The following is a 27476-nucleotide window of genomic DNA, read 5'->3' as shown; positions in this document are numbered from 1 at the left end:
AGTATCGACAAATACGGTAAAAAAATAACATCTCCCAGATCCATTACAAATGCTCCCCAGGGCTTTTGTTGTTATGGACATATACAACAAAATCCCGACCACACTCAGTGATGGATCTGTATTACAGAATTAGTACACTAATGATGCAGTTTGATAACCTCTTCCAAATTTGGACTCTTTGAATCTGTGGACTTGTTACTGGCTGTTGTTGCAATGGTACTTCCCCATCAATCTCATACACAAAAAAAATTCAAGTAAAGAAATTATTTGACATGACAAATATACATGGTATAAAACATACATGAGAAATATTCTAACATACAGATTGAAAATAATAGGAAGGTAAAACTCATTTCCTAGAATAAGATTTAATTAATTTTTTTATATTAATGTTAATTTCATTATGCTTACATATTGTAACAGTAAAAATGATACTGGACATATATAGTGTAGTGTTTTTTTTTTTCTTTTGTATAATTTTTTTTTTTTGCTTATGATTTTCTTTTTAATTTTTTTTACTCATTTTTTTTATTTTGTATTTTTTTTCTTATGATTTTCTTCTTTTAGTACAGCTAAAGATACATCAGTATTATCTAAATTTTTTGTAATTATTTATGTACACTTTCCTCTCTACTACGATATTACTACAAGTCACATTCTTGTGAAGAGCGCTTTTGCTCCCCACAACATCAGTATAAACAACAATAAACTGCTCATATATCATGAGGAAACTTATACCTTTGCATGCATGTCCTCACATGCATGCCTTCACTCACAGGGAAGACTTAGCTTCCAAAAATTAGAAAAATTCAGAAATGCTCACTATGGAGACTTTTTTTTTTCTAAAAAAGTAAAAATAAATCTTTCTCTCATTCTTTGTTACAACAGTGTTTTTTTCATCAGTTTCAATTAACATGTGACTTCAAATTATTAATTTATACATGCAAATACACACACTTGGTTGTACAGGCAGTTTTGTTCTAACAAGCGTATTCCAGTGGAGGACTTTTGTTTTAGATGATAATAGGTTATTTAAATTTTGAAATTATGATTTCTGTTTATACAGTTTTAAAGAGAGAACATTCCTGAGACCAAATAATTTCTTTGACTTAGGATACACCAAACGATAAGCATTAGGGTGTGGATTTTCTATGACTTCAAAAGGCCCAATATAGATATCAAAGAATTTTTTAATTTCTGAAGTTAACATTTTTGATCTTTCATGAGATTTGACCAGAACAAGATCCCCAATTTTAAAAATGGTTAATCTTACCCTATTGTTATGTCTTTTATTCCTCTTTTCCCCTTGTTTCCTCATAGTTTCCCTGACAATATCTTCTCTCTCTTGCATAGTTAAAGGTGTACATTTAGGAAATTCAATAAGTTCTGATATAAGATTTGGAGGTCTAATACTAAACATAATCTCATACGGTGAAAATCCTGTGGAACTATGTTGTAGGCTATTCATAATATCTTCAAAATTTCGAATGTGGTCAAACCAGGTTGGATGTTTATGGTTACAATAGGTTCTACAAAGTCTCCCAATTTCACTCATATATCTTTCTGCAGGATTGGTGGACAGAGAAATAAACAGATATAAGTATATGCTTCAATTTTGATCTTTCAATAAACTTTTTCCAAATTTTTGAGGTGAACTGTGAACCATTATCTGATAATATAGCTTTTGGTTTACCCACCTGTGCGAAATAATCTCTTTCAATTTCTATTATAATTTCATGGCTAGTAGCTTTTTTCACTGGATATAGTTTAATTAATTTTGAAAATACATCTACCATAACAAATATGTAACAGTGACCACCTTTACTCTTTGGTAACATTCCATATAAGTCCACTGCGATAAGATCTAAAGGTTTTTCCGGAATAATGTTTTGCATCTCTCCACCACATCTTTGATTGCTCACTTTAACTCTCTGACATTTGTCACAGGCTGCCAATTCTTGTCTTACCTTCTTACCAATATTGTAAAAATAAACATTTTCTTGTATCTTTTGAATGCACTTCTGTATCCCACAATGACCAAAACTTTCATGTATGTAAATGATCAGCTTATCAGCATCTGCCTCTGGCCAACACAGTTTCCAATTATCAGAATCTACATCTGTTCTCCGAAATAAAATCCCCTTATGCAATTTGTAAAATTTATCAAGTTTCTCATACCCCTTCTTGCCTAAGCATTCTTTGATTAATTTCCAACTCTGATCTAAATTTTGATTTTTTCTAATTTTGTTACACATAGCTCTAATTGTTTTTTTCATTTTCCACCCCCTTCAAGTATCTAATTTTAAATTGCTTTTCCTCCTCTTGTTCAAAAATCTCCTTTTCTCCCCCAATTGGTAACCTTGAAAGTGAATCAGCTACTACATTCTCAGAACCTTTTATGTGTTTGATTTCAAAGTCAAACTGTTGCAGAAAAATTGCCCATCTGGTCAATCTACTGTGGTATAATTTGCACTCTTGTAAGTAACTCAAAGCTTTGTGATCTGAAAATACTATGGTTTTATGTCCAACAAGGTAAATTCTAAATTCTGTAAAAGCCCAATGAATTGCCAAAAGTTCCTTCTCTGTGACTGTATAATTTTTCTCATGCTTGAGCAACATTCTGCTTGCAAATGCTATGGTACAATGTATCTTAACTCCATTCTCTACTCTTTCTTGAAATAACTCTGCTCCAAGCCCATAATTACTGCTATCAGTGTTCAAACAAAATGGTAAATTAAAATCAGGTCTGTGTAATAAGTGTTGCTTCCTCAACTCTTGCTTAATTTTATCAAACTCTTCCTGACAACTTTTATCCCAAACCCAAACAGTGTTTTTCTTAAGTAATTGACTTAAACATGGTGCATTCAGACTCTGATCACTTATATGCTTTCGGTAATAACCGCATAACCCAAAGAACGACTTTAATTGTTTTTTAGTCTTAGGGATAGGAATTTCTGAAATTGCTTTAATTTTTTCTGGATCTGCCAAAATTCCCTTGTCTGTGACAACATGACCCAAAAATTTTAATTCAGAAACTGCAAATTTACATTTCTCTAATTTCAATGTCATTTCCCCTTTTCTAAGTTTTTCACAAACTGACTTCAAAATCAAAAAATGTTCCTCCCAATTTTGCCCTGTAACCTAAATGTCATCTACATAAATTATCAGTTTAGACGCAAGTTCTTGCCCCAGTACATGATCCAAAGCTCTTATAAATTCGGAAACAGAAGAATTTAACCCAAATGGCACAACACAATATTGGTAACTCTTACCATTGTACAAGAAAGCAGTATATTTTCTAGAATTAACCGAAAGTGGTACCTGATGAAAACCCGAAGTTAGATCCAAACTTGACATATATTTGATATCTGTAAATTTATAGAGTAACTCATCAATATTTTCAGGATGGTCTGTCTGCCTGAACAAAATTTTGTTTAAGTGTCTAGAGTCCAAAACCAATCTTACTCCGCCATCTTTTTTCGAAACTACTACTAGAGGATTATTATATGCACTGATACTCCTTTCTATTATATTACATCCTTCCATCTTTTTCAGCTCTTTCTCAACAGCAGGTCTTTTTGATATTGCAATACTGTATGGTTTTATGAAAAATGGTTCATGAGGTTTTACCTGAAGCTCACACTGATAACCCTTTACCCTTCCAGGTATGTCACTGAAAACATCACTGTATTCCCACAGCAGATTTTCTAACTGTTGTTTTTGCTCCCCAGATAAATTTAGCGTTTCTGAAATTTTCAAATTTACTAAATTCCCAAATTCAACTTCATCAGTATCAAATCTATGAGTTTCAATATTCTCCAATCTATTTTCTTTTAGTAAATTGATACTGTCAAAATTTCCATTACTCTGATCACCAAGTGTGTTCACAAAATCTGTCTGAATGTATTCCCTTTCACTAGTTTCTATCAAAAGTTTTCTTCCAACCCAATCAAATGCTGTATTTACTTTTACTATCCAATTCATACCCAAAAGAAAATCCTCATTAAATTCCTGAATTACAAAACATCCATGTGTGAACAACTTGCCTTCAATTAAAATTGTCACTAAAGCCTGGCTTTTTACCAATTTACTGCTCTTCCCAGTAGCACCTTTTATCTTTACCCCAACAACTGGCATTTCAATATAATCTTTCCCCACTTTCAATTTCTTGCTTAACCTTTCAGATATTCCCGAGATCTCACTTCTTGTATCAATTAAACATTTACCAATCCATGACCCAATTTGAACTTTTATATAAGGACCGCAAAATTAATCACTTTTCTCAGAACCTGTACCCTCATGTAATAAATCACTTTCAATTTCCCCAAACCTATACTTCTCAGAATCATATGGTATATCATTACATGTATTATTCGTGATATCAATATAATTGAAGGAAACATTCCACGTGGGAAAAATTTTATATAAAAACAAAGATGAGGTGACTTACCGAACGAAAGCGCTGGCAGGTCGATAGACACACAAACAAACACAAACATACACACAAAATTCAAGCTTTCGCAACAAACTGTTGCCTCATCAGGAAAGGAAAGACTTACCTTAGGGGGAAAAAAGGACAGGCATACACTTGCACACACGCACATATCCATCCACACATACAGACACAAGCAGACATATATGTGTGGATGGATATGTGCGTGTGTGCAAGTGTATACCTGTCCTTTTTTCCCCCTAAGGTAAGTCTTTCCGCTCCCGGGATTGGAATGACTCCTTACCCTCTCCCTTAAAACCCACTTCCTTTCGTCTTTCCTGATGAGGCAACAGTTTGTTGCGAAAGCTTGAATTTTGTGTGTATGTTTGTGTTTGTTTGTGTGTCTATCGACCTGCCAGTGCTTTCGTTCGGTAAGTCACCTCATCTTTGTTTTCATGTATTATTTGTCACAGTTATAAAATTTGCACAAGATACAAAATTGTCATTAGTACTCTTTATTATCTCAAATAGCCAAGAATTTTCATCCAAATCACATTGTATACTATTGAAGTACTTATCCTTCAGCTTTTCAAAAATAAAATATCTCATCTTTTTCCATCACTTAGGACATACAGTTTCACATACATTAATAAGCATCTTTCTAAAGTTCTTGTCAAAAGAAATAGTTTCACTGTTCAGCCATATATTCATAAGAAATGTGTGTGTATCATTAGTATCTGTAAAAGTTTCACTTAGGTTAGAAGTTATAGATGTGTCATCGTTATTTGTGTAGTCAGATTCTTTACCAACAACATCAAAATTCACACTTTCACATACATCCAGCTTGTGAGCTTTATTCATCCTGGTAACATCCCTGGGAATTTCTATAATATTCTCACTATTTAATCCATTTTCAACCATGTGTATACCCAACTCCCTATTTAAACTAATGAAATACCTTTCCTCAACATCATCATCAATACCATTACCATCATTATCAACTTTAACAACAACATCATTATCATTACACATATTCAGGTCATACACATTCAAATTATCCCCCAAAATATTATTTCCCCTTTCTAAAGTTACCAGATCCCTTTCACCAACATTTTCATTCTCACAGCATGCATTCTCTCTTTCATTCACACACATCTCTGAACTACTACAAATTACATCATCTGACAAAGTGTTGTTCTTTTCTGCCCAAGTGTAAAACTCTGTTAAATTAAATGAATCACAATTACGTTTATCTACTGTATGTTCTTGTGTACTGAAAATGTTATCTTTATCATCATTATTTTCCTCTTGAAATTTCTTCAATAAGTAACAACTAATGACCTCATGTGATAGCTTAGGTTTGCAACTGTCCTGTTTGGGTTTATGATAGTCACATCCATTGGTCCTTTCATCATGCTCACCTTCTGCCTCAACCTTGCGGACCTTCAAGGCGGCGTCTACTCGGTTTTTGTTTCCTGAATTACAACTTGTTCCTGCTTGAACTGCTGATTGTGGTTCTGCCAATGTCTCTGATCAACATTTCTGTTCCCATTCCTATGCCAAACATTACCTGATTGTTGGTAGTTTCTATTGTACTGATCTCTAACAAAATTTCTGTGATTTTGATCCCTAAAGTGTTCTCTATTTTGTTGATTATTACCGCGAAAATCATGTTCTTGTTTTGGATAAAAATTATGGTCCTTCTTTTGAAAATTGTTATATCCCCCTGAATTTTGACTGACACCATGATAATTGTTTTGTTCCCTTTTTTGAAAGTTTTAATTTCCCCAATTTTGACCATTACCTTTCTGAGTAAACCCACTGTGTGTTCTTGTTGTTACCCTATCCAACTTTTCAATATAATTGAGAAACTGCTCTACATTACTATCAGGACAATGAACTAAACTCAACTGCATTGCTGATGGCAATCTTCTCTTTAAGGTATAAATTTTGATCAAGTCATCCAAAGGTTTTGTTAAATGAATAAGTTTTTGAAGTTCACTTTTGCAAAATTGTTTCGTGCTCCCATCTGATTCTCTATAGTTTCTCCCATTCAAAAATTCACTTTTGATTCTAGTTTGTTTAAGATCATCCCAAAAATTTTCCAGAAATTTTGATTCAAATTCTGAAAAGGTCATCCCCAAAGTTACAATCTGGTTTGCCCAAGTCAAAGCTTCCCCTTCCAAGAATTTTTTCACAAATTTAATTTTCATTTCATCTGGTGAGTGAGGTAAAAAACAATCCTTACAATACTGCATAAAATCAACGGGATGTAAGGGTCCATCTACCGAAAAGTGCTTCACTGGAATATTAGATACAAGATTACATGTGTTGACATTGTAATTTTTGCTTTGAAAGTCAATGTCAAAACTTTCAATTTTTTCGCTAAGTTCTTTAACAGATTTTTTGTTTTCTAAATCATTGCATTCTACTTTTTCTTCTAGAGTAACCAAACGATTGTCAGTTTTTTGTTCTACATTTTTTACTAAAACTTTTGTATTCTCATCCAAATTTTTAATTTCCCCTTTTATCTCATTAAAATCAATTAAATTTCTTTCCCTATCGACCAGTAACTCATTTTTTACAGTATTAATTTCACCGCTCAATTTAACATCAATTTCATTTACTTTTGCTTCCACAGATTCAATTTTTTCCTCAACACTGCCAACTCTGTTCGAAAGCTCACCCACTTGGGTATTGACTGCTTGGACTTGCAACAAAATGTTATCAATTTTTTCATCCCGGTAAGTCTTATTGTCGTCAACTGATTGTTTAATTTCTTTCGTGAAATTTACAAGAAAACTTTTTAAATCAAATTGATCGGTTCTTTCTGTTTCATTTGACCTGTCCTGATGTTCGAAGTCTATTAAATTACTACTTTCTACTTTAGGCACAATACTCTCTAAAATCTCATAAGTCATTGTGAAGAACAAAAATTTATACACAACAATACAAAACAAGATAAAAATATTGTTTTAACAAAATACGAGGGTTTCGTGACTTATCTGGAACACTCTTCTACTGTTGCAAAACCACGTTTTCCATCCATGTGATTGTTGACCAAAATTCTTGAAGTATTTTCTTCTGTCGAAAATTATATTTTTTGCCGAAACATTTCTTCTCGAAAACTTTTACTTCCCGATGAACACAAACACCGTAACACACATTCTGAAGAAACTGGTATTAACACACAAAAATTTTCTTCCTCGTAGCACTGTTGAAGATCTCGTGAACACAATATCCCGGCTGAACCCCCAGTTGAAATATGGCTTCCCGGCTAAGACACAAGTTGAAAATATGGTCACTATTTTTTATTTACTTAAATTTGCCATATTTCGTGACAGTACCTTTTCCGTTAGACGTTTGCAAGGCGATATTAGTCTTGGCTTCAGTTGTCTAAGTATGATTCCACAATGCATCTATGTCAGCTGCAGAAATGACGTGGTTCAACGTGTTTCTCTCATTTTGGTGTTTCAAATACAGTTTCTTCAAATGTAGTTTCTTCTTTTTAGTTAATACAAAAATAATAGTAACATAATTCAAAATTATTTATGACTGCGACCTTCACATTGTTCTTCCGTCAACACACACCAAGAGTTAGCTGCCGACTGACTATAGTCAAAGACGACTCCAACGTCAAAGATATTTTACACAATTCACAAGTTTCCACTTGTAATCAGTCTCTTTGCTATTCTTCGATACATTTTCTAATAGTAATCAATATGCTTTTACTCTCAAAAACAGAAGTAAATTAACATATAATAAGACAAATTATAATAAATTCTGACAAAAATATAAGAAAACATTTACAATTCGGTATCGACAAATACGGTAAGAAAATAACATCTCCCAGATCCATTACAGGGTCCACTGCAACACAAGGAAAGTTTAGGACTGGGTACAGACAGACTACATTGGACAACTGACTGGTGGAAAAAAAATCACTTCTTCCCAGTCTTTCAGTGTGTGGAAGCAGACCAACTTGGAGAAATGGAGAGTGAAAAAGACCTTGCCCAGACCTTCGACTGAAATTTACTTTTAGAGAAAACTGTATAACTGTTTTTGCAAAACAAAAACTGGCAATTTATCACCAAAATATTACAGGCCTCTACAGTAAGATCAATGAAGTGCAGCCTGATAAAATGTTTACGATCTGCAAGGTATAGATTACGCACATGTTCTAAGCTTTAGTGAGCACCCTATTAATTCTGGCATAGAACAAATTGTGAGAAATAATTATTACTTAGGAACATTATTCTGTAGATAATATTAAGAAAGTTGTGGTTTGCCATCTATGTTAAAAACAGTGTTACATGTAGAGCAACTGGTGTGCAGAACTATTGTTTAGAGCAACATTTGGAAGTGCCTTTAAATTATTCTCATATATCAGTAGTAACAGTATATAGAGCACCTCCAGGAAACTTTAGAGTCTTTTTGAAGCAGTTATGTGCTCTCCTAATGTACATATTCAAGCACAGAAGGGATATGTTAGTACTTTGGGACTTCAATGTAAACTTTCTAACAAATTCTAGAGACAGATAAGATCTAGAGAATTTGACATCCACAAATAATCTTGCTTCTGTAGTGTCAGGTTCCCTACCCAAACAATTTCATATACAAGCACACTAACTGATAATATATTTACAGACTAGATCAAAGTAGGTGATAAAACTAGCAGGCAAGTCCTGAATAATCTCTCTGACCAAGAGGGACAAAGATTCACTATTAACAGAGAATGAGTGTGACCCCACTGGAAAATAGCTAGGATAATTAATGATGAAACTATCCAGACTTTTAAATCACATCTCCAAGATACAGGCCAGAGATCTGTGTATAATTTAGATAATGCCAAATCCAAGTACAATCTTTTCAGTAATGAAGTGACACTGATTTTTAAAAGTAACTTCCCAAAAAGGATATGTAAGATCCAAACTGAAAAACTCACCAAAAAGCTCTGGATAACAACCTGAATTAAGATTTCATGCAAAAGGAAATGAGAGTTGTAAATCATCAAGAAATTCAGACAACCTCAATCAGTTAAATAACTATTAAAAACATTGTAATATACTAAGTCAAGTTATTAAGAAGACAAGAAGTTTGTATCTTTGCTACAAAATCAATACATCCAGTAACAAAATTAAAACTGTATGGGAAGTGATTAGGAGTGAGACTAGAGCAAATTGCCCCAGTAGGACCAAACACATTGTTCTCAACAATGAAAATAGAAAAGTACAAAAAAAAGAGATGTGGCACTAATTTTTAATGAGTACTTCAAGTGCTGCTGAGAAAACAGGATTCAATGGCACCTTAGAAAAGGCCATAAAACACAATAAGGTAATGTACAAAATTCTTTAGAGCACACTGTACATGAAGTAAGAAAAACAATAATGTCTTTAAGAAGTAAAACTTCAACTGGTGTCAACAATGTTTCCGACAAACTGCTAAAAGCCAGCTGTAATCAGTTCAGTCAAGTCCTAGCTCATACACTCCTGGAAATGGAAAAAAGAACACATTGACACCGGTGTGTCAGACCCACCATACTTGCTCCGGACACTGCGAGAGGGCTGTACAAGCAATGATCACACGCACGGCACAGCGGACACACCAGGAACCGCGGTGTTGGCCGTCGAATGGCGCTAGCTGCGCAGCATTTGTGCACCGCCGCCGTCAGTGTCAGCCAGTTTGCCGTGGCATACGGAGCTCCATCGCAGTCTTTAACACTGGTAGCATGCCGCGACAGCGTGGACGTGAACCGTATGTGCAGTTGACGGACTTTGAGCGAGGGCGTATAGTGGGCATGCGGGAGGCCGGGTGGACGTACCGCCGAATTGCTCAACACGTGGGGCGAGAGGTCTCCACAGTACATCGATGTTGTCGCCAGTGGTCGGCGGAAGGTGCACGTGCCCGTCGACCTGGGACCGGACCGCAGCGACGCACGGATGTACGCCAAGAACGTAGGATCCTACGCAGTGCCGTAGGGGACCGCACCGCCACTTCCCAGCAAATTAGGGACACTGTTTCTCCTGGGGTATCGGCGAGGACCATTCGCAACCGTCTCCATGAAGCTGGGCTACGGTCCCGCACACCGTTAGGCCGTCTTCCGCTCACGCCCCAACATCGTGCAGCCCGCCTCCAGTGGTGTCGCGACAGGCGTGAATGGAGGGACGAATGGAGACGTGTCGTCTTCAGCGATGAGAGTCGCTTCTGCCTTGGTGCCAATGATGGTCGTATGCGTGTTTGGCGCCGTGCAGGTGAGCGCCACAATCAGGACTGCATACGACCGAGGCACACAGGGCCAACACCCGGCATCATGGTGTGGGGAGCGATCTCCTACACTGGCCGTACACCACTGGTGATCGTCGAGGGGACACTGAATAGTGCACGGTACATCCAAACCGTCATTGAACCCATCGTTCTACCATTCCTAGACCGGCAAGGGAACTTGCTGTTCCAACAGGACAATGCACGTCCGCATGTATTCCGTGCAACCCAATGTGCTCTAGAAGGTGTAAGTCAACTACCCTGGCCAGCAAGATCTCCGGATCTGTCCCCCATTGAGCATGTTTGGGACTGGATGAAGCGTCGTCTCACGCGGTCTGCACGTCCAGCACGAACGCTGGTCCAACTGAGGCGCCAGGTGGAAATGGCATGGCAAGCCGTTCCACAGGACTACATCCAGCATCTCTACGATTGTCTCCATGGGAGAATAGCAGCCTGCATTGCTGCGAAAGGTGGATATACACTGTACTAGTGCCGACATTGAGCATGCTCTGTTGCCTGTGTCTATGTGCCTGTGGTTCTGTCAGTGTGATCATGTGATGTATCTGACCCCAGGAATGTGTCAATAAAGTTTCCCCTTCCTGGGACAATGAATTCACGGTGTTCTTATTTCAATTTCCAGGAGTGTATATTCAATACAAGCACACTAACTGATATCAGGTACCTTCCCTGATAATATGAAGTATGCTATTGTGAAGCCCCTCTACAGAAAATGCAATGCCTCAGATGTTACAAACTATCATCCTCTCTCTCTTTTGACTGCATTTACTACAGATCTCGAAAAATTAATATATGCCAAGGTAACCAATCATTTAAAAACTTTGCAATAATTAGTAAAAACCAGTCTGAATTCAGAGAAGACATCTCCATAACCACAGTTATATTTTCATTTACCAATAATGTTTTGGAATACTTTGAAAATAAGATATTGGCTGTTGGCAGAATTTGTGACCTGTCTAAAGCATTTGACCAAGTCAGTCACAGAATACTTATAGAGACAGCATGCCACTATGGAAGCTGAGGACAAATCAGCAACTGGTTCAAACCATATCTACAGAAGAGACAACAGAAAATAGTGATAGATGGTAACAACATGCAGGTAGGAGGGGTAGAGTCTGACTGTAGAACAGTATGTATGAATTTCCACAAGGTTCTGTTATAGGTCCCCTGCTTTTTTCTCATACGTATTAACAACCTAACTCTGTCCTCAAACAAAGCAAGGAACTTTACAATGTTGAGACAAATGACCCAAGTATTGTGACAGACAATAAAACATCCACTGACCTAGAGTTAAATGCCAACATAGATGTTCTAAAATGGTTCATCAAAACCAATTACATTAATTTCCATTCTGATCACGAAAGCTCACAGGAGATTAACATTTCACATGACAGCCAACATATACAGAAATTACATTGTTCAAAAGTCTTTGGCATCCATATCATTAAGAGGCTTAACTGGCGATGCTGTATCACCAAACCCTGAAAAGGCTTAGCTCAACATCTGGCATCCAGATCACTGCCAAAAATGAAGCCATCAATGTCTCAAAATCTGCCTACTTTGGCTACTTCCATAAAGTATCTGCAAGTCAGAAAAAGGTTGTCCATTGTGTGGAGGTACTCCGAGAATCTCATGTCATAATCTTTTCAAACAAATTGGGATACTAAACGCTACATCACAATCTCTATTTTCAATCATGACATTCATGTTTCGCAATCCTTCTCAATATGAAATGATCAACACAAGAAGGAAATATGACACACATTATGAATTGAAAAATTGGTCTCTGGTGCAAAAAGGTGTAAAATACACGGCACAAAAACCTTCAATGCACTTCTACGTAATATTAAATACATGGTAGTAACATACTACTTAAAAAGTAAACTAAAGGAGTTCTTGCTTGAAAAAAGTTTCTATTCTCTAGAGCAGTTCTTTACCAGAGACAGATAAGATTATTTCCCAAATATGCGTGCACACATTTACTCTGTCTGGTAAAGTTGTGTTTTCTTGCACTAATCTAAATTAAATGTAAAACCAGGTATTAATAAAGATCCAACCACAAAATGATTTAAACTTTTTCATACCACAATTTTAATTTGATAAAAAAGACTTGAGTGACAAACAGGGCAGTTAAATTTTGCTTTCATTATTTTCAGCATTTGAATTTGTTAGTTAAAATTTTATGTATCAATTTTTTTTTCCTATGACAAGGGAAGAAGGATGTGGTTTCAACACTTACACCACTTGAATGAAGATATTAAGTTCTTAATTTGGTAGGTTTTGAGTGGTGAATAATTAATTAATGACACATTCCATTGGTATATCAGCTGGTTAAACTGTTAGTAGTAGTAGTGTTTTTTTTTAACATCTCGTCGACAACGAGGTCATTAGAGACGGAGCGCAAGCTTGGGTTAGGGAATGATTGGGAAGGAAATCGGCTGTGCCCTTTCAAAGGAACCATCCCGGCATTTGCCTGAAACGATTTAGGGACATCACGGAAAACCTAAATCAGGATGGCCGGAGACGGGATTGAACCGTCGTCCTCCCGAATGCGAGTCCAGTGTGCTAACCACTGCGCCACCTCGCTCGGTGTTAAACTGTTATACAATCACGAAGGAAATGGACAGATTTTAAACTAAAAACCTCTGCTGATAACTTACCCTCTGCGCACAGATTCCAAGAACTCACGATTTTCAGGATTTGTATATTCTCTCAATGGGCCATCATCAATGCTGAAGCCTTCACGCCAGAGCTTTAATGTGATTTCAGTATGACGATTCTGAGATGAACGGGACGCTCCACCAACAACTGTTTAATAAAAAAAAAAAAATCACTTTCAAGCAGGCTATTTGATAAATTGCACATTTAAGTAACAGGTAGTACATATGTAGATGTACAAGTTGTATATCACAACAAAAAAGCAGTAACAGGTATGCTGCAAGTATGGGGGGGGAGTCATTTCAGGAACAACGGACGTATAGGATTCAGCCTCACAGGGTGCCTGACAGTAACACATGCGTTACCGGTATATGATCAATAGCACATTTTATACAGAAACATTATTTTGTTCTAATTAGGATGCTTCATTTTTCTGTTCTTACAGTTTGAAAAAGACACTGAAATATACACAGATGATCTGCAAACCACACAATTGCAAATTTACCTATACTTGTGTAACTTTATTTATATTGTTTTTGTTTAATCTATTTTAATAATATTTTATGAAATCAGTTAACATATATAGCCATCTGCCTATATTTCACAAACATAAACAAATTCTGCTTTTTGCTCTATAAATAACAAGTTTCACAAACAAATAACTTGGAACATTTATAAAGTATTATAATTTATACTGTATTATGAACAAGATAATCAAAAACCAGAAAAAATATTTAGATGAAAACTAATTTCTCACATGTCCAATTTCCGCTGTAATTTTAGATGCTTTGGCTAATATTTTTGTTTTATTACATTCTAACATCTTAATTGCAGACTGTATTCTTTTTCTTGCAAATTCTTGTTCTTGTTGTTTTTCAGTTTCACTTGGTTGTTTCCTTTTATCATCTTTATACAATGAACTTGCTTTACACACAGACAGAATTAAACTTTTGTCGATTTTTAAACTGTGAACACCGTCGACATCATGGATTGCAGCATATATATGTCTTTGAGCAACAAGACTTTTTGCATTCTGATTCTGAACAATACATTCAGAATTTATTGAAAAATGTCATTCGACAACTGTATTTCCATGCAAAAGTATTAAGATGATTTTGAGAAACTCTACAAAGTTATAACATTCTTTTTTTGACAATTTAACCACATTCCTCCAAAATCCAACCATACAAGTTTCACTTCTTTTGAAAAGTTTCATTTCTCTTAAAATATGAGCACTGCTACAAATATTGAAAAATTCTTGTTTAAAATGATCTGCTTTTATGCCACATAACCTTTCACCAGAGACAAGAATTTCAAGACATAATGTCAACCTTTTAACAGCCATTTCTTGATTTAATGCTACTGAAGGGTCCAAACATGAAATGGCATAAGTAATTTTATATTTCAATGGTGACCTTTCAAGTAACTTTTGTATCATGGGAATAACACTACAACACATTTCTTCTTTAAGCCTCAAGATGTCAGTCGGGTTCTTAGCTTTCTTTAAGGCATCTCGTGTAGTAAAATCCAATAAAAAGCACTGCACAGTGTCTTCTTATCCTTCATGTCAATTTTCATGAGGGATTTTTTGTTGACGAAAGTGTCTGAATTGACAACTCACTGCATTAAAGAGGTGGTAAGAGTGAACAAATCATTGTACAAAAAAGAAGGCAAATGTACATCACTTTGGAAATCACGTAAAAAACTCTTCGAATGCATGCACAATCGCAGCAAAAAAAATCCAGTTTTGAACCTAACAGTTTGTCTTTAACAGCTTCAGATAGGGCTTCAAAACTAAGTGAATTAGAGTTTTATTTTGAGCCAATTGAGAAACATAATTTCTTAGATGTGGAAGAAGTTTTAGATCTCATTTGACCACATTTGCATTTTCAATTCATGCCACAGAATTCCTAAGGAAAATTTGAGGAGGCTGTATATTCTGTATATTGATCTCTCTGTGTAGGCAAATCATGAATCAAATAATACAAGGACCTCAAAAATTGTGTGATTCCCGTACCAGTTTTGAAAGCTCCATGAACTAAATGTAGGTTGAAACTACCTAACTGCAAGAGTTCCATGTTTTCAGAAATTTCTTTTAGCTCATTACTGAAGTCCTTACAAACTAAAATTCGCACCTGGTCCATAGATCAACAACTGAAAAATTTTTGGAGGGTTCTACAAATCATAAGATTCTTTCAAGTCATCTAGTAAGTCACTGGTGCTTGTGTGTTGAATAAAAGCAGAGTCAAAATATTGGTTTGAAACCTGTAACTTATTTAGATCCCAAAAACTAACATGAATGTCCACTTGTATTTTTCAAGGAACAGTATTTAAACTCTCGTCAAATTCAAGAAGAACTTTGCCATATTGTTTAATCATGTAAATAAATTTGCCATAAACAATGCTACATGCAATATTTGTTCTATGCAATTGCGTTTTCACAACAATTTGATTTTATGGAAACATTTGCGGAAATGATGATATGCAAGCAGTCACAACTTGGGGATTGACAAAGGATTATGAATTGAACGTAAGCACCACAAAATTTCAGCTTTTATGACATTTTCTGATTATGAAAATGACTGCACTGAAAATAGTTTAGATGGCCAGTTTTTTTTAACTGAAGATTTCATACCTGCATAATTCAATGATCAAAACAAAGAACAGATTAATTTAATTAAAAAAAATACTCCAAATTCAATTTGCATGGTTGCAGAGAAGACAAAATTTAAAAAAAGTGATGACCGAAATAGATCACAGCACTCTATAGGGAAATCTCACTTCGTAATGGCTCATTTTTATGAAAGTTGACACACTCGGGCGTAAAAGTTTTTGAGAATAATTTTAAATGCAAAGATAATTCTAATCAACATCTTCCTCCCCTACATTTGCTCAAAGTCTCAAGGAATACACTTCGATTGTTCATCATGGTTAACAACCAAATCTTATACAACATAGGCTTATCTTGTTCACTACTTTGGGATTGAATTTTCATTGCATCAGGTTCTTGGCGTTCCATAAATATATTTATCGGAAAAGATTTCTGTTTGTTTGTGGAAAGTCTGCATTTTGGGCTTTAAGCAGGGCTGTCCAAAGCACTTTTCCCCATTGTCGAAATATTTAACAATGTGTTGCTTCAAGGGGATAATGCATTCATTTATAATTTGGTGCCGTGCATAACCTAGGGATAAATTGACTTGTGCATACTCTGGAATCAAGTTATACTCTGTTTAGGCATGACTGAAGAACACTGCGCTCTGATACGTTACGAACTTGTTCAACTGCACAGGCGATTCACACTATCTGTTTCCATTACTGATGGAAAGATGTAGATGGCACTAGTCTCAGAAAACATGTAACAATGGGTTCATTTAAGCAGCTGCCACACAGCTACTTTCAAGAACTAAAAATAAACAGGCGTTACTACGCATGTGCAGCTACGGTGACATAGAGACTTGTGTTTGATCTTTGCAAAGCTTAAACAATTCTCATCCCATTTCTGATTAGATTCCCGCACATAGTGGTGGATAAACATCTGATATGCTTACCTTACTATTAACAATAAAGTGTAAATGTGAAATAACTGAACATGGGGACTGCAATAGCTTTGAAACAATTGAAAAATGTGCCACAAATAAAATACGAGTCATGTGAAGTGTACTCCCACTCTAACTCACACAGCTACGTGCATGTGGGAATATGAAACATTGGCAGCAGCAGAAAAATTTTTCTGGGTATATTCGGGCTGCTAGTTATCACTGCTTATACACCACACAGCCATACTCTAAGTAGCCAGAAGCAGAATGTGCTGCTTATACACAATTTCAGCTCTCTGCATGAGCGACATGTTGTCTGACAGCCTATACTTTTTTAAAAATTGTTGTTGAAGGAATTATTCAGAACTGAAGAAAACCAACCTTCCCACTGAATTCTTATATTTTCGAGGTTATGCTCACATCATTTTTTGGTTGGCAATCAGCATGTTAAAAAATCACTACCAAGGCTACACGAAATTGCATTTACAATTAACACTGCCAATGTAAAGTCATCCACAGGAACTATCTATCATTATTTCTAACAGAACATCAATGCCAACTCGTATGAAGCTTTAAGTTTGAGTTATCAAAATGCTCACAAGGGTGTGTTTCCTGGAAGACATTCAAGCAAAAGAAAACTTACCTGCGTAGGTTTGTATGGGTCACTTACTGAAATATACGAATTTCATGTAGATAAATACAGCCTTTCATTCAAGGAACGATTTCACACGAACAGACATTCCAATAACATCATGTCTCTTGAACAGAGAACCACATTGGGAAAGAAATTACGTCGAGTTGTATGGATGAAGACATTGAGATAAAGACGGAAATACTCAGATAATATCGAAATATGTAGCCTAATATTTGAAGGCTTCTTAAAAGGACCATAACTTGATTTAAAAATGTTTTTGTATACAAAAATGAAGTGATGGATATCATTTTTTTAAAAATCAGGTTTATCGCAGAAATTCAGTCTTTTCCAGGTTCTTCCTGTTTTTTTTTCTTCCCCCCCCCCCCCCCCACCCCCCACCCCCCAAAATTCAAGACTTTCTCCTGGTCTCCAAGGTTTCAAGGCTTGGTGGTCATCCTGTGATATCACAGACTACAGGGCTAGTAAGCAAAAAAGGTAGAATATAAAACTGCCTGAAAAGTAATGCAAACCATTTCGTTTTGTTTATTTCTCCTAGTATCATCAAAATGCAGACAATCAATAAATGGAATAAGTTTAGAATATGTATAATGTTAACTTTTTGGTAGATATTTCATGTGAGTAAAACAGTTTGCAATTTTGATTAGTCAAAATACATTAAAAATAAATTTTTCTCAAGGAGCCTCTTTAAAAAAGGAGGGGTCGTCTTATATTCATGGTTCTCTTACATTCAGGTAAATATGACGATTATGATGATTGATGATGATAATAATACATTTTAATATATTTTACATTTGTTAGCACATAAGAAAGAGTGTTGGAATTTTTTTATCATTGTTGGGTTGTTACTATGAGCGAAATACTTACAAAGCAGACCTGTTAAAATTCTTTTAAGTTCGCCCTTTAATTTGATGGAGTGAATGAATGAGTAAACCACTTTCCTCACATTCCTCCTCCCAAGGTTTTCTGTTAATATTCTCTTCACTGATTTTATATCAATTTTGTTTTAAAGTTTCAAGGGCACAGAATGAATAACTAGTACTTATCTCCAAGAACTGACGTTTCAGTACTGCTGATAGACACATTAAAAGTAGTAAATCTACACCTAGCTTTGAGGACTGTTAGCTGCTTCTTTAGGAAGGAGACGACAGATTTGGAAAAGTGGGGCAAATCACTCAGACCCCAAGGCTGAGATGGACCCACCAGTTACGAGGTTGATGTGAGACAAAAATGAAATGGGAAGTGTCAGAGTGTATGAGGTCAAAAATGGTACATTGGTAAACACTTCAGCCCAGAGGTGATAGAAAGATAGTGTGAGAAGTAAAGATGGATTGAGAGGAAGAGAAATGAGAATTGGAATGAATAGTACAATTAAGAACTAAAAGGAAAGAAAAAAAAAATGAGATGGGGAAAAACGAAAGAGAGAAAGAGAGAGAGAGAGAGAGAGAGAAGAAAAAATGAACATAATAAAAGGAAAAAAAGGAACGAAAGATAGGGAAGGAAACGCAGAGAAAAATAGGAAGCAAAAGGGAAAATTAGAAAAGAGGGGGAATTAAGAACTTGAGTACATAAGGAAATACTGCCAATGTAAACGTACATTAGAACATAAATAACCAAGTAAGGGTGGGGGTTTGTTAATGGACGAGAATGGTGGGAGGTGAACACACATTGGAGAACAATTTCCTAACCGCAGAGGTCAGGGAAACTGGTCCTGGATGAGAGGATTCAAACTGCAAATGCTCAGGCCTCTTGAGACTTGCTGTAGAGCAAGCTCAGGAAGTATCATGAGCTTAGCAAGTTTAGTGATGGTCATTCCGATATGAAAAACTATGGAATGAAAATGTTAGTTGCTAAACAACATGTGTGGTATTTTGAGTTGTTCTGCCTTTGACATGATGTAGGATTTGCCCATGATGTGGCAACAGTTAGTAGTAGTGGGAGGGACAGCACGGACAACTGCAAGGATATGGTTTGACAAGAACAGTTTGGGGGTTAGGAGGGTGACATTGGGTGGTGTGGTAAGGATGTTGGAGGAAATAACCTAATTTCAAAGCTTGACTTGAAAAAGTCATAGGTATAGCAGAGAAACCTATTGAGGCACTGGAAACCTATCTGGTACTGGGCGACAATGAATGTACTTTTGAGTTTTCTGAAAACGGGAGCTGGAATTGTTGTAGGGTAAGAGGAAGAGAATGACAGGAGATTTGTTTGTGGACAACATATATGCTGTAATTGTGAGAGTTGTTCTTCACTGGTGTCAAGACCACAACTACGTCATCAACAAATTTTTAATGAGCCAGAGGAGACTGCTTCTGTGTGTTGAGGGATGCAGCCTATGAATAGGATGGCACGGGATGGCCCCATCCTGGTTTCCATTGAGACGTCTCTAACTTGGATGGAGGTCTGATCCTCAAAAGTGAAGTAGTCGTGGGTAATAATGAAACTGGCTAGTCTACCAGGGCTGCCAGGTTGCTGTGAGTCGAGTGGCAGTAGCCAGCAGTCAGCAAATCTTAGTTCTTTTTCAAGCAGCATTTGGTCATAGTGTGCCTGCTTTGTAGGTACATGCAGAGCCTTGCCAAGCATGACTAGGCTGAAGTACAAAATACACATACACATCCACACAAGCACAACTCACACACATGGCCACTGTGTTTGGCCAGGGAGGCAGTCCAGGCTCAGTGATCAGAGACGATGGTCAAGTGTGTATGAGAGTTTTGCTTCTGTGAATATGTGTGTGTATGTTTATTTTTTTTCCTACTTTAGAAGAGGGCCTTTTCGCCCGAAACTCAAATATATAACTGCCTTTTGTTGCGCCTATCTACAACTTAATGTCTCCTCTATATAAGTAAGTAGAAATCTCACCTTTTCATGATATTGATACAGTAATTTCAATCAGCATATAGGAAGCATTCAATGCTAGCTGTTTTGGTAGTGGACTGGGATTGTGAAGTTATATTATTAATTAAGATTACGGGTGAATGAGAGGAATTCTTGACTAGGGCAGTGTAATTGAATTTGAGTGGGGGGAAGGAAAACTCAGAGAGATTTAAAGCAGAGGTTTAGAACTAAATGGGGGTTGGGATTATGAGGTGTTGGAGTTCGATTATAGTTATGATTGGGCTAGGGTGGGTGATGTGCTGGAATTAGGAGGGAAGTAAGGTGGCAAGGATAGGCTTGATAGCTAGGAGTGGGGTTCATTTGGTGGCTATGTCATGGATGGTGTTTGCTGAAGAGTATAGTCACAAAAAATAAAAGTGCAGAAACAAAAATGCAGATATAAACAAGTCAACTATTCTGCAAATTTTACGTTTTTCGTCTCCAAATCTTCCACAGAGAAACAATATTTAATCACTCCATTCATCGCTTCTATAAGTTTTCCTCCACTGGTTAGTCTCTAAATTATGAACAGATCACAAATCAATTCACTAACAGTCTTTGAAAGTTTTAGAGACTTTTTGTTTAGTTCTTTGGTTTTCCCAAAACAGAAACTGATGATTATCCATCAATGTACTCAGTTGAGGTTGTGGTAAAATGTGTTGCATGTAGATTTTGTTGAGATGCCATTACTTTATTTCGTTCTGACTCTTTGGGACTCAATTGAACAGAAAAAGGAGGAAGTGGGGAGGAAGGGAGGATTGTAATTGATGCTTCAGAAGACACATGGATTACCACTCAGTAATGTAATGATACATTTGTGTGTTAAAAACTACCTCATTGATAAAATGGTAGGTAAAGTAATAGATCACCGTGTGAACACACATTACACTATTTCACATCTTAAGCAATAATTATTGACAATAGTTCATCAAGATGACAAAATAGAAAGAACTGACAGCTAATTCAGTACTGCTTCTAAAAATCCGAACTCAGTCTCAATTGCTGTGGCAGCATGAAGAATTTATTTCCATATGAACCTCCTGTTTGTGTGGGTCATGAATTTGTGTTACTGGAGAGGCTAAGGCAAAGAGTGTACAGTACGGCCGGGCACCAAACAAATGTAAAAAGGTACCAGAGTATGTTACAGAGATTTTTTTCTCTCATTCTGAAACTATGGTCAGGAGTTAAAGCATAACTAGAGTGAGACACTTTTCACTTTTACTGAAAAAGCTCAATCATGACTGTTACACTGTAAACGTTATGAGCTTTACGTTCACTTGATTGTTACAGATGTAACAAGAGTTTTGCTTAAATAGCCATACTGCAAGCGAATGTTTTGATCTGGAAGTTACAATACTGCAGCCCTGTTAAAAAATAGTGAATTGCATCTATCATGAGTTTAGCAAGTTTAGCGATGGTCATTCCGATATTAAAAGCTATGCAATGAAAATGTTAGTTGCTAAACAAAATGTGCGGGATTATGAGTTGTTCTGCCTTTGACATGATGTAGGATTTGCCCATGATGTGGCAACAGTTTGTGGTAGCGGGAGGGAGGGGTGCTTGGAACAATCTTCTTAACAACATGCTTACTTCGACACTCAGTAAATCAATTCTCACCAAGACTACTGAAAAATCCAAAAAATGTTTATATTCTTGACAGTGGGAGAATCAAACAAGAGGTGACAACCTACTACATGTTATCTTGACTCACCATAACATGAAAACTGATACCTGCCTTTGTTTACAAGTAACTGCAGTACATTATTTTACAAAATCATACAATGAAATCTGAAGGGAATATTCACTGAATATGCTTACAAGTGCTACACATATACTATAAAATACCTTGAGTGTCACTGCTGGTCTGTCCTAATCTATATCCAGTTCCTGAAAACTTTTGTTTCTGCCCAGGTGTAGGATGTCTTGGGTCCACAACTTCTGCTCCATGCCTGAAAAACAGACAAATGTAAACAAAACCAGTCCTCAACCTCAGCTCAAATTTGTATAAAACAACAAACTTCATGCACAATTGGAATTTCCTTGAATGGCAATCTTCAGATGCAAAAATCACTCTCTGTGCATCTGTATAAGTTTATGATGTACAGCAGTAGTCAAGAAATGCTAGTACCACTAAACACAAACAGAAGAGGAATACCAAGAAAAAAAAGAGTTCTTATTAAAGTAAAAGACATGACACAGCAGAGCAATCCATATATATTTTTTAAAAAATGGGTCTATCATTATTTTTCTGACCTTAGCAAAACAAACTTGTTCATATAAGCTGCTGAGGTCTAAGATATACACATTTGAATATCTACCTGAGGATAGATCACTCTTAACTGAATAGAGGCTGCACTGAGCATCGGACAGACAGATATGCAGAAAAGGCTGACAGCAATTTAGCTTTTGAGCAAAGATCTTCACCATAGACCAAAGAAACACACACAGATCATATGCACACAGCCACTCATTCTCTGGAGACTCAATTGGACCACAATGTAAGTAGAGAGTGAGCCGCTGAGAGCACAAAGAATCAAGTGACTGCACTCTTTGTGGGTTTCTTACAATTAGGCTCTTATAATTATGTAACACCACAGAACAACAAATGCATATCATCAGGTAAACCACTGATGCTTAAAATAGGTCGATGACTGCATTAATCTTTCCCTCAAATACTGACAACAAGACTTTGACACCACGGGGGGGGGGGAAAAGTACCAAGATTAAACTCTGAAATGTGAATTCTACCCAATGGAGTCATTGTATAAGGAGCTGTTCTTAACCTCTCCATAGGACTTCAATAACCTCAACAGCTAGAGAGAGTTTCCATCGCTTTCTTTACATAGCAATCCCAAGAAGAGGCTGTCACTATTATAGATTTCACTTAATTTGTTGTGAAAGTGTAATGTATTGTCTTAGCTTTTTTGTTTAGGGTGCTGGAGGTGATGTTTCAGATGTTGTACAAACTGCTTGTAAGTAATATATACATTCTATATTGAACCTCCCATGATAACAGGAAAAACAAATGGAATCTCTCTCTAAAGTTACTTAATTCATCACTTGTAAATGTGTACAATTTTGTTATTAATAGAGAAATATATTTAAGGTACATACTCTTGAACTGATTTAAACATTTCTGCCACAATATCTTTTTTCTTCTTTCCAGGACCAACAATTTGTTGCCCACTATGTTCAGATCCACCTGCATAGAATGCCTGCCCTTCTTCCTCATCAGAACTGGTGTCATTCTTATGCAAACTTGCCACTGTTGCAAACCTTGAAGATTGAAATAATATGTTTCAGAAACTCTGAGCTTCTTTCTCATATATTAGTTACAAAAGTGAACAATAATACACCACATTTAAAAAATTTTACTGCTGAAGCATTAAAACAGTTAATTTAAAAGGTAATACAACAAATTTTCAGTTTCACAGTCTTAGAGCAAAGAAAACTTTACCGAGAATTTGTTTTGACACGAGATGCTGATTTGCTTTCAGATGGTGCAGAGGCTGCCAAAGGGGGTGGTGGTGGAGCCACTTCTACAGGGTCATCATCAATAGGATTATCATCTGCATCATTTTCATAAAAACTTGCTAATGCAACCTAAAACAGAAGAATTGAAAAATCAGCAATTTCATCCAGAATTAATTTTCCATCACTGTTCCATCTTTTGATCATAACTTTTAGATAGGCTAAGTTATATGTAATACAAAATATCATATTTCAAAGACATGGAGCAGAGTGAGTAGAAACACCAACTACTGATCAGTTTTTTTTTAGCTTCAAACACACCATGGGCAGATATAGAACTAACATTTCAATTATAGAAATATATTAGGAAGTCTACAATGACCTGCAGTAACATTTCAGCTTCACAAAAATGCTCACAGCACAGCAGCACTAAAGTAAAATTCCTCCAGTTCTGAATGTGAAATTTGGATAAAATCTTCTCAGACTTCAAGCCACACCAAGTGTGCTTGCTGACCTTTCCCTTCTACAGTAAGAATACCATACCATGTCTGATTAGCTGGTTGTTTCTCAAGGAGTTCCTTGCGGGGTGGGGGAGTAGCTCTGTATGTAAAAAACAGTATTTCATTTGAGTCCATAGACGTATCACGACACTGCACTGAACAGATATTTGAAAGCTGTGCAGCATTAGTTGAATTTAGTGAAACTAAACTTCTAATTGCTGTTGTTTATAGGTCCCCTAACTCCAACTTCAGAGCATTTTTGCTTAAGCTAGAGAGGGTTCTTGATTCACTTTGTAGGAAGTACCAGAAAGTAGTTATATGTGGTGACTTCAATATTAATTTTGTACATGATTGTGCAAGAAAAAGGATGTTGGTAGATCTGCTAAACTCATATGATCTGATGCAAACTGCGTTTTTTTCCAACTAGGGTGCAGGGGAACAGTAGCACAGTCACAGACAATATTTTTATTCATTCTTCATTACGAGATGGGCATTCTGTTAGTAAAAGGGTGAATGGCCTTTCAGACCATGATGCGCAAATTTTAACACTAAAAGGTTTTTGTACTCAAACCAATGTTGTATTTAATTACAAACTACGTAGGAAAGTTAATCCAACAGCAATAGAGAGTTTTTCAAAACTTGTCAAGGAACAAGAGTGGCAAGATGTTTATAGTGCCGATAATATAGATGAAAAAATGAGATCGACAGGAAGTGCAAAATGGCTAAGCAGGGATGGCTAGAGGACAAATGTAAGGATGTAGAGGCCTATCTCACTAGGGGTAAGATAGATACCGCCTACAGGAAAATTAAAGAGACCTTTGGAGATAAGGGAACGACTTGTATGAATATCAAGAGCTCAGATGGAAACCCAGTTCTAAGCAAAGAAGGGAAAGCAGAAAGGTGGAAGGAGTATATAGAGGGTCTATACAAGGGCGATGTACTTGAGGACAATATTATGGAAATGGAAGAGGATGTAGATGAAGATGAAATGGGAGATATGACACTGCATGAAGAGTTTGACAGAGCACTGAAAGACCTGAGTCGAAACAAGGCCCCCGGAGTAGACAATATTCCATTGGAACTACTGACGGCCGTGGGAGAGCCAGTCCTGACAAAACTTTACCATCTGGTGAGCAAGATGTATGAAACAGGCGAAATACCCTCAGACTTCAAGAAGAATATAATAATTCCAATCCCAAAGAAAGCAGGTGTTGACAGATGTGAAAATTACCGAACTATCAGCTTAATAAGTCACAGCTGCAAAATACTAACACAAATTCTTTACAGACGAATGGAAAAACTAGTAGAAGCCAACCTCGGGGAAGATCAGTTTGGATTCCGTAGAAACACTGGAACACATGAGGCAATACTGACCTTACGACTTATCTTAGAAGAAAGATTAAGGAAAGGCAAACCTACGTTTCTAGCATTTGTAGATTTAGAGAAAGCTTTTGACAATGTTGACTGGAATACTCTCTTTCAAATTCTAAAGGTGGCAGGGGTAAAATACAGGGAGCGAAAGGCTATTTACAATTTGTACAGAAACCAGATGGCAGTTATAAGAGTCGAGGGACATGAAAGGGAAGCAGTTGTTGGGAAGGGAGTAAGACAGGGCTGTAGCCTCTCCCCGATGTTGTTCAATCTGTATATTGAGCAAGCAGTAAAGGAAACAAAAGAAAAATTCGGAGTAGGTATTAAAATTCATGGAGAAGAAATAAAAACTTTGAGGTTCGCCGATGACATTGTAATTCTGTCAGAGACAGCAAAGGACTTGGAAGAGCACTTGAATGGAATGGACAGTGTCTTGAAAGGAGGATATAAGATGAACATCAACAAAAGCAAAACAAGGATAATGGAATGTAGTCTAATTAAGTCGGGTGATGCTGAGGGAATTAGATTAGGAAATGAGGCACTTAAAGTAGTAAAGGAGTTTTGCTATTTGGGGAGCAAAATAACTGATGATGGTCGAAGTAGAGAGGATATAAAATGTAGGCTGACAATGGCAAGGAAAGCGTTTCTGAAGAAGAGAAATTTGTTAACATCCAGTATTGATTTAAGTGTCAGGAAGTCATTTCTGAAAGTATTCGTATGGAGTGTAGCCATGTATGGAAGTGAAACATGGACGATAAATAGTTTGGACAAGAAGAGAATAGAAGCTTTCGAAATGTGGTGCTACAGAAGAATGCTGAAGATTAGATGGGTAGATCACATAACTAATGAGGAAGTATTGAATAGGATTGGGGAGAAGAGAAGTTTGTGGCACAACTTGACCAGAAGAAGTTATCGGTTGGTAGGACATGTTCTGAGGCATCAAGGGATCACCAATTTAGTATTGGAAGGCAGCGTGGAGGGTAAAAATCGTAGAGGGAGACCAAGAGATGAATACACTAAGCAGATTCAGAAGGATGTAGGTTGCAGTAGGTACTAGGAGATGAAAAAGCTTGCACAGGATAGAGTAGCATGGAGAGCTGCATCAAACCAGTCTCAGGACTGAAGACCACAACAACAACAATATAGATGATAAATACAATGCTTTCCATAACACATTTCTCATGCTCTTTGACAGTTGCTTTCCATTAGAACATTCTAAACGTGGTACTAGCAGTAATGGACAGCCCGGTTGGCTAACTAGTGAGATAAGGATATCATGTAGAACAAAGTGGGAATTACATCAAAATGTTAGAAGTAGTCACAATCAAGCTACAGTAGCCCATTACAAACAGTATTGTAAGGTGCTTAAAAATGTTATTAGCATGGCAAAAAGTATGTGGTACGCAAATAGAATAGCTAATTCACAGGATAAAATTAAAGCCATATGGTCAGTTGTGAAGGAAGTGTCTGGTCAGCAGCACAAGGTTGACGATATAAAGTCAGTTCGCAGTAATAATATTTCTGTTACTGATAAATCAGATATGTGTACAGTATTTAACAACCATTTTCTGAGCATTGCTGGTGAATTAAACAAAAATTTAGTTTCTACAGGAAATCATATAAATTTCTTTGCAAATGCCTTTCCGAGATTGATGTCTGAAATACTCCTCTGTGATACAGACAAGAGGGAGATTAAGTCA

At 36.5% G+C, this 27476-nt stretch overlaps 1 protein-coding gene across 2 annotated transcripts in view; it reads right to left on the bottom strand.

Annotated features, from left to right (window-relative positions):
• LOC124797934 (NSFL1 cofactor p47) overlaps positions 1 to 27476 on the bottom strand; it is a 76000-nt gene that overhangs the window by 37843 nt on the left and 10681 nt on the right. For both annotated transcript variants that reach the window (XM_047261069.1, XM_047261070.1), the window contains exons 2-5: positions 23892 to 24037; positions 23549 to 23710; positions 22280 to 22383; positions 13372 to 13519 (exon numbers count right to left, since the gene is read on the bottom strand). In XM_047261069.1, the coding sequence (XP_047117025.1) occupies positions 13372 to 13519; positions 22280 to 22383; positions 23549 to 23710; positions 23892 to 24037 (560 nt within the window). The remainder of the gene's footprint in view (positions 1 to 13371; positions 13520 to 22279; positions 22384 to 23548; positions 23711 to 23891; positions 24038 to 27476) is intronic.

Source organism: Schistocerca piceifrons, chromosome 5 (assembly GCF_021461385.2).
Source record: "Schistocerca piceifrons isolate TAMUIC-IGC-003096 chromosome 5, iqSchPice1.1, whole genome shotgun sequence".
NCBI lineage: Eukaryota > Metazoa > Arthropoda > Insecta > Orthoptera > Acrididae > Schistocerca > Schistocerca piceifrons.
Note: the sequence above shows the minus strand (reverse complement) of the source record. Positions and strands in the feature narration are given on the sequence as shown.